The following is an 8,486-nucleotide window of genomic DNA, read 5'->3' as shown; positions in this document are numbered from 1 at the left end:
AGAGAGAGAGAGAGAGAGAGAGAGAGAGAGAGAGAGAGAGAGAGAGATAGAGAGCTATGATTAGCCGGACGGCGACGCACGTTCCAGCATCTGCGCGCTTCGGCGTCGTACTTCGAGCACGTGTTCGCGTCGCCGTCGCCGTCGCCGTCGTCGTCGTCAGCGGTCCATGCCGCGTACACGCGTCTGTCTGCGTCGTCGGTACGCCTGCCAGGAGCCGTCACGCTGTCCCGTCTTCGGTCGGCGCGCCGCGCCCTTCCGTTCCCCCGTTTCCTCCGCGTCTCCACCGAGCCCGGTTGAAGACGCGAGATTTTTGGAATAACGTAAGATGAGAAGCGTCAATAAAGTGAGAAAGTAGATCAAGTTCCGCGTCTCCAGGTATTTTTCGTGAAAAGAGAGAGAGAGAGAGAGAGAAGTGATTCTCTTTTGACGAAGAGCATGTTCTTCAAATCATATTTATTTGTCTTATGGCTTGGTCTTCCTCGAGTGATGTCGGATGAGGAGCATTTGTGATAGTTGGACATGTCGGATCCATTAGATTTTCTTCGAAGATATTCCTAAAAGGCGGCATGGCCCTTTGAGTCGGATTTATTTGAGTTATACTCTAAGACTTCAATTCGTAGAATTCATTTGAGAGATGGATACTCGTTTGAGAGATCGTAAGAAACTCAATGAAGCGCTAATCAGTGGAGCTAAATTAATAAGTATAAACGTAAATGATTAAAATTAAGATATGAAAAAGAGTAAACTTATCCTAAGGAAACGCTAAAGCACGCATGCACAACTTAAAGTGTTAATCCTCTGAGTCAATTAAATTTACGTATAAATTTACTTATAATTAGCTGCATTAGATATGTTTGTGGCAATAACTGCGCATTCAGGTTTCTTATTTTTTTTAATTATTTTTTATTGCCGCGTAAATATCTGTCTTTCATAGCAATAAAATCGCAATACTACTCTTAACACTCTGGTTTATATTTTGTTAAGAATATGCGCGACCAATGTGCAGGATAATAGATGATGATAAAAGAAAAACCAAGATATCTGCTGTTTCTAAAAATAAATCTTAGTAAACGAAAGTGAATACAATTTGAAAAATAGCAGACATTTTTAAGAAATAGCAGATACCCGATTTGTTAAATCATCTATTCATCCTGATTGATATGAATTATAAAAATGCGATTATTCTCTTCGTGTGCAGAGAATCATTTAACATTTTCCATTTCTATCAATTCCAAAGGATTTCACTCTTTAAAAATTGACAACAGAAATAAAAGCACCATCGTCGTTCTTTTTGTATAGGTGTGGTTCCAGAACAGGCGGGCAAAATTCCGGCGGAACGAGCGAAGCTCAGCGATGAACCGAGGTGTCTCCGCGGGCAGGGAAATAGAGACCGCTCTACCGTTACGTCCTATCCGGATGTCGCATCCTCCGCAGCATCCAGCGGAGAATAACGCGGAATCGTCACAGGGCGCAGCTGCTACCACCCAAGTAACAGCGCAGTATTCTTACGGCGATTATTGGCGAACGACGCCGCAGCCTTACGCGGTGCAAACCGCCGCGACCGCCGGTTGTCACGGCTTCGCTGCAAACGGCGGCCTCGCGAACATGAGCTTGCCGCCGTACCACCATCATCAGGCCGACATCCATCACGGCACCCTCGACGGAACCGCCGTGAACGGTCTGAGTGCCCTGAGGCTGCGAGCGCATCCCTACAGCTCGACATATCCAGCGATGCACGCGAGTATGTGACATTGTCCCCGGAAATCGAATCTTCAAAACGCGAGAGTGTAACGCTAGGCCTTTGAACATGTAATTTAGATCAAGAGAATTTAAGCTTCCGAAATCAGACTTAAGACTCTTGAGTAGTCATTGCAGTTACCAGATTGAATCGTGACGTCAGAAGGGAAAAATGACACGCTAATTTTTATTACGTGCCATTTATAAATAGAGACAATTTGGATAAAACAAAATGACGAGATTGCTTTAAAACATTTGTAAAAATGAAAACTATACTTATGCCCCTTGACAGTCAGTAAATAGTCGTAAAAAGTGATAAAAGGCACGTGTAAGTGGAAACAGCATACGCGTTAAATAAAAGCACTTCATGTGCCTTTTATTATTTTTTACGATTATTTACCGACTGTCAGGTGGGATAGTTGTCAATTTTTACAAATGTTTTAAAGCAATCTCGTCATTTTGTTTTATCCAAATTGTCTCTATTTATAAATGGCACGTAATAAAAATTAACGTGTCATTTCTCGCTTCTGAGTCGTCATGATTCAATATGGCTGTGGTGACTATTTAGGAATCTTAAATTATAAAAGAGTGATATTTTTCGAAGAAAAAATATATGTACACGGAAAGAATGGTTTTGTTGAAATATTTAAAAATTCAGCTAGATACGAAAATTATTTTTTTGGATCATTGAAATAATTGTGTAGGATGTTCAAACTAGTTGCTAGAATGTTAAAACTTTTTGTAGCATTGTCATTAACGCTTGAACGTTTTATATAATTATTTTGACGAATTAACAAAATTATTTTCAGATCTGTACCTAGTTAAATTTTTAGATACTTCAATAAAATTCGTTATTTTCGTGTATAAAAAAAATGTTCTTTCTTCTCGAAGTTATAAGATTTACATAAGACACGTGCGCGACGGAACTGTTTCTTAGGAATTATTTCTAGATTCTCCGTCTCAGCATAACATGACTCTCCATTTATAAATTCGCGAAGACTGGAATACTTATTATAATTTTATTAACGACTTTCTTTTCTTGCGGACTAGACTGGTCGAGTTGCTCCAATATCATTCTGGAAAAACGATTTGATGCAAACGCGTGAAGAATCATTTATCGAAATCTTTATAAAAGTGACTAGAAAGTTCGCTCGAATCGTCCAAACCAAAGATAAGCTTGACTGTTAAGAATATATTTAATTCGATAGTCGATTTAAGATGATCTCGCGCAGAATCTGGCATCTCTAGGGCTATGTGCAAAGAGAAAAAAAGGGATAATTCTGGGATATTTCTAAGGATTATCGCTGGTAAAAGTCCAACGTTGACCGTGTGCCTTATAACTAATGATAATAATTAACTAACTGTTAATTAGATCAGGTTTAAGCTGTAAGTTTTGAACATACAGGGTAACGAGTAAATAAGTCATAGCGTTTCTTTTTCCCGTCGATAGAGTAGCATATTAAGTTATATGAGGAAGTATATTAGAACATCATAATATTTTAAATACAGAATACAGAAAACGATATTCTACATGGAATTACGGCCTTACATAGATATATGTAGACGGTGTAGATAAAGACAACATCGTGTGCAATAAAAACATTGAGATCGGAGAATGTCTTCGGGTATGTTTTCTCACTGATATATACATATTTATATATAATCAGAAAAGTACACAACATATAGATATATGTAACAAATACATGTATATATGTACACATATCGAAATATATATTGGCACAGGATTAGAATATAGTCAACCGACGTACATACTGATCGTATCCGTATTTTATCTCACTCTTAAAATGCATTATTCTCAACCCTCAGCAGATATTATGAAGTTTTCTTAAATCTCATAGCATAAAACGCTAGTGTATTTAAAGGTTTAAATAATACAAGATCTTACATTTATAAAGTGATATGATTAAAATTCTTCTTTTAATGGATTTTCTTAATTTTACATGGAACGATATTTTACATAGAATGACTGAGACTTAAAAAATCTAACAGCTTAAAAAGATGTATATTACCTGCCGAGGGTTATAAATATCAATGTCTACATCAATCATCTTGGACCATAATATGATATTATAATTTAACAAGACAAACATTCAAAAAACATCAAAAGGATGCCAAAACATTATAGCGTCTAAAAAGTATTCGACGCTTATTTAACATCTTTACGTTTAACATCTTTCTTGATTTGTATTGCCTTAGCACATCAAGAACTTTAAAATCTTTGAAAAATGTTATCATTAAATACAAAATTCAATATTTCCATCTCCATAAATTCATCCAAAGTTAATTGCTTTGGTATTTCCAACATATTTTTTATTCCATACCTTAATACTATACTGTTACTTGGACATTCTGCACAACATTGCTCCAGTCGAGCTTGGATGGCACCAAATAAAAAGCCGGTGCAATCTTACTACCGCAGGGACATTGACTGCCGGCGATCCAGCTGTACGAACCAAGTTTTGTATTACATTTAGGACAATTTAATTTACCCTCAACGTTGTGTGTAATATCGGGCATCCAGGCCAACGGTTCTACAAAGTAAATCTTGTCGCAGAACTCGACTCGCGCCGACTCGTCTCTCCTCTGGATCAATTTGTCACAGCTCTCACCGTCCTTGGAGGCGCTTTTGGCACTGATATGCCGCCAGATCTGCTTCTCGCGCGGTGCATGAGGCAAAACGTTGCTGGCGCTCGCCACGATGCGACGGCACTTTTTACAACGATAAACCGACGGCTCGGGACGCACGGTTGTCAGCGCGGGGTCTGGCTTCACCAAGTCGATGCAGCTCTGCGGAAGAATGCGAGCCTTGCGCACCTTATCGGCGGCGATCTGCAACCGATACATTTTGAACTGCACATTAGTACTGTCGACGCCATAGCTCATATCCTCGTAGAGCCGCAACTGCGCCACGAAACCAGGATTTGGCGCGACAAAGCGACGCTTTGATTTTATTACTTGGAGCGCATCCGCGAAACTCAACTCGTGCTTCTTCATGGTATACGCGATCACTATGGTAGTGGATCGCGACACGCCGAAGTAACAGTGCACCAATACCTTGCCATCAGAGTCAAGGGCACGATCGATAAAATCATAGGAGTCTCCAAAGTGAGTTAGCAGATCTTCTCGCGGCATATCCGTCACTTGTATATACTTTATGATTAAATTCGGGAGACGCTCCTGGATCTTTCTTGGCAACGGACATGAATCTATTGTTAGTATATGAGTTATTCCAGCTTCCTTCAACCAGTCAACATCTGTAGCAGCCGTGAGATTACCCAGGAACAAGCCTGGCTCGATCTCATCAAAGCTGCACGGACCAGCATCAAAATCTTCTCTTGTTAACTTATTTGTGTCTTCCTGTGCCATGCTCAGCACTCTGTAATCATGAGCGAAGCTATGAAGGGTATTTCTAAACCTAATCTAATAATTAATATTGCTATCTACTTCATTACTTTTTATTTCTATTTTAAAATATCCAAACTAGAGATCCATAATGCATTCCACATTAAAATAATAATGGCTACGTTCAGCAGGAAAAGCAGCTTTACAACTGTTGTAAAATTCTTTGATATGATTGGTCTTGCTCTTAGTTCCTCACTGGATCTAAAGGTCTAAATCAATCATATTCGAAAATTTTACAGTTGCAAAAGCTGCTTTTTACAATACTTAAAATAATTTGAAAAGGAACAGAATGGGAGCTTCAAAAGTGAAAATAAATATTCATTATATATTTTGCTATATAACTGCAGTTATTTAATTCTTATTCTGTATTTACATTAAGTATAATCATTATAAAAATGAATAAACATGTATGATTCTAAATACATAACTAAACAAAATATTAACAGGATGTAACTTACAGAGCAATAAAGCTAAATATTTGTCTAGTAAATAAAATATCAATAATAATATATTAGCAAATAATATATTAGCAATTTGTAATCAGAATCGAGTCAAATGTGGTAAATTAATATCGACATTAAGATATAATGTATCTTATACATTAAGCTCATGTTTTGCTAGCAAAGCATGTCAACAGCAAATTGCCAGCAGAAACCGTTGTGAGAAGAATCTGTCATTTCCTAATCATTTAAATGGAATATCATTTCTGCAGTTAATCCACAGAACATTAACCCAGTGTACGCGAGTAACCGAATTCACTAAATGATTTGACAGGCACTACACGTGTGAGGATGACAAAGACGAATGCGCAGTAATTGGCTGTTGCAATATGCAAGACGCACGAAATCAATGGTGTATAAAATGAACTTGCCTTGACAAAAGAAAAGGTTATCCTTGCCGACAAAAACATATGACACAGTATTAACAAATCTACTTTGGAAAACATGCCTTGCACAGGATTATGTCGTTTGATTTGCAACTCACTTGATGCTCGCGATTTCGATACTCAAGTACACACGAATAATAACAAAATGACACACGCAGGATATTCCACCTGCTGCAGGCTGCAGTCCGACGGGCGTCAAAAAGGACGGGATCAGTTAAATCATCTTCGAGAACCTTCGGTTCTATGCGACGAGCCGGTGACACTTAATCGCGAAATATCGCTGCTGTCTGACATTATTGTCATCGAAAATGTAAAAAACACAATTTTCAGAATCAGCTGTGCACATCACTCGGCGTATTCGAAAATAGACCCGGCTCACTTGACTGCCGGTGAAAGAAAAAGAAGCGAAGTTGGCAGCATTGAAAATTAATGTTGCGTTTTCATGTAATGATGACGCCACGTGTCGAACAGAGCCATCTTTTCTTGTCTCTCACTCTCATCTCGCCCTCGTTGCTGTCGCTAGATGTGCTGCGCACGCGGAAAAAGTGAGGTTAGGTTAAGGCGTGCGAGCAGCTAGCAATTGTACGAGTCGCGGAGGAGATCGGACGATCGCGTGAGCGATGTCGAACAAAACTAGAGGTAAGAATAAAAAGGTCGACGCGATCGAGAATGGAACGGACGACGATGTCGCGACCGATGATATCGCGACCGACGAAGTCGCGACAAAGCTCGCGGACGTGGAGATCGAAGGGGAGACGCCGACCAAGAAGCTTACGCATAAGGAGAAGAAAAAGCTGAAGAAGCAGCAGGAGTACGAGCGGACGATGGAGATGCTGACGAAGGCAGGTGGGCAGGGTCACAGCGAATTAGAGTCCAACTTTACGATCTCGCAGAGCCAAACGCAACAACGCGGTAATCAGCAACTGGATAACGCGGTCGACATCAAGGTGGAGAACTTTAGCATAGCGGCCAAGGGCAAGGAGCTCTTCACCAACGCCAGCTTGCTTATAGCGCAGGGTAGGCGATATGGCCTTGTGGGACCGAATGGGTATGCTCTTGCTTTGCTGCATCTAACGTATCTCAGAAATCTAAATTGCTATAAGATCTGTTCTTTGTAGTCGAATCGTGTGAATGAGTATAATATATACTCATTCTCTTAACCCTTAATATGCACCTCTGAGTAATTTATATCCTGCGTATTTCTTTTCTTTGAAATACTAAAAGCACAATGGTCAAATATCTCTTTCCTATTTCTAAAAAAAGTTTGGCATCTAGAGAACAAGTTTTGTGCGTTGCCGGCCTCAATAATAAGTATTCCTTTTATTCTTGTATAATGTATTCTTGTATAAAATATCTATAGACAACACTTTTGAAATGTAATTATTGTTTAATATCAACGATGTTACCCGTCTAAGCCGTTCTTTTATGATAACATGATCCTATGATGCCAAATATGTAAGTTCGTCTAAACCTTTCTTTCGTTATCATATAGTAAAGAAACATTCAAATGAATTAACAAAAGAAAAAAGAAAAGAACTGACCCTTTAACATTATAGGGTTTATTACCATTAAAAGATACAAAATGTGACTTTTATGGTAATATAATTCCATAATGTTAAATGGATAAGTTCTTCTTTCAAAGACATGTAACAGATATGGTACAGAATTTTCTTAGCTTCTTAGTATATTCCCCGGGTTTGATTTTCCACTTTTGTGGGGTCAGTATTATGCGCATCAATTTAGTTTTAGAGCCTCTTCGGAAAGTAAAGGCTCGCTTATGTTTTTGCATTTGGTAGTAGTTTGCACTCTTATTCCTTAGTTTGTCATCACTCGAGGTGACCTACACAGTTTAATGCCGAATCTGAACGGCGAATTCGAAAAATCGCGTATATATGGCGCAAGTGGGATCGAATTCGGATCTATAGATCACGAGTCGCACTGAGCGGCGAGCCACTCGGCGTCTTGTGTGTTACTCTTGTGTTATACTTTATTACTTATTGACAATATATAAACGAGCCGAATATTATGAAATGTCTAAACTTTTAAATCTATTTTGTGATTCATGTAACATTATACAAGATATTATTACAATTCTTCTAGATATAATTTTGCAAACATTTTATATTAACATATTTCTTAAATTAAGATGTAAAATTGACATTTATTCAACAAGTGATATTCGAGTAGATATTATAACTTAAGTATAATTTGAGACGTACAAACGAAAATGTAAAATAAGTATAATTTAAGGAGATGCAAGTATAATATTTACTTTTCTTTGATAGAAATAAATTAAAATATGAAATTCATGATATAAAAAAAATTGAAATCAATTAAAAGAAAAAAATACGTTAGACAAGCAACTATATATGCATCAATTACAGATTAAAATGATAATAAAAAATATAAATTATTAATTTTTTGCGTAAAACAAGGGTAG

General features: G+C 38.1%; 3 protein-coding genes across 4 annotated transcripts in view; 2 read left to right on the top strand and 1 right to left on the bottom strand.

Moving 5' to 3' along the window:
- Positions 1 to 1,971, top strand: part of LOC108751359 (aristaless-related homeobox protein-like) — an 8,567-nt gene extending 6,596 nt beyond the window's left edge. The window contains exon 4 of the mRNA XM_018491478.1: positions 1,300 to 1,971. Within this exon, the coding sequence (XP_018346980.1) occupies positions 1,300 to 1,749 (450 nt within the window). The 3' untranslated portion in view covers positions 1,750 to 1,971. The remainder of the gene's footprint in view (positions 1 to 1,299) is intronic.
- A 1,800-nt stretch (positions 1,972 to 3,771) lies between these two features.
- LOC108751352 (dual specificity protein phosphatase 12-like) lies at positions 3,772 to 6,424 on the bottom strand. 2 transcript variants are annotated; one of them, XM_018491471.1, is made up of 2 exons: positions 6,032 to 6,424; positions 3,772 to 5,134 (listed from the first exon to the last, which is right to left on the bottom strand). In XM_018491471.1, the coding sequence occupies exon 2, from the start codon at positions 5,122 to 5,124 to the stop codon at positions 4,087 to 4,089; it is 1,038 nt and encodes a 345-aa protein (XP_018346973.1). In that variant the 5' UTR covers positions 5,125 to 5,134; positions 6,032 to 6,424; the 3' UTR covers positions 3,772 to 4,086. The 2 variants fall into 2 exon arrangements, with proteins under 2 accessions (XP_018346973.1, XP_018346972.1); XM_018491470.1 differs by having other exon boundaries at positions 6,145 to 6,424.
- A 121-nt stretch (positions 6,425 to 6,545) lies between these two features.
- LOC108751330 (ATP-binding cassette sub-family F member 1) overlaps positions 6,546 to 8,486 on the top strand; it is a 5,976-nt gene continuing 4,035 nt past the window's right edge. Inside the window, exon 1 of the mRNA XM_018491436.1 lies at positions 6,546 to 7,094. Within this exon, the coding sequence (XP_018346938.1) occupies positions 6,667 to 7,094 (428 nt within the window). The 5' untranslated portion in view covers positions 6,546 to 6,666. The remainder of the gene's footprint in view (positions 7,095 to 8,486) is intronic.

This window comes from Trachymyrmex septentrionalis, unplaced genomic scaffold, assembly GCF_001594115.1.
Source record: "Trachymyrmex septentrionalis isolate Tsep2-gDNA-1 unplaced genomic scaffold, Tsep1.0 scaffold44, whole genome shotgun sequence".
Taxonomy (NCBI): Eukaryota; Metazoa; Arthropoda; class Insecta; order Hymenoptera; family Formicidae; genus Trachymyrmex; species Trachymyrmex septentrionalis.
Note: the sequence above shows the minus strand (reverse complement) of the source record. Positions and strands in the feature narration are given on the sequence as shown.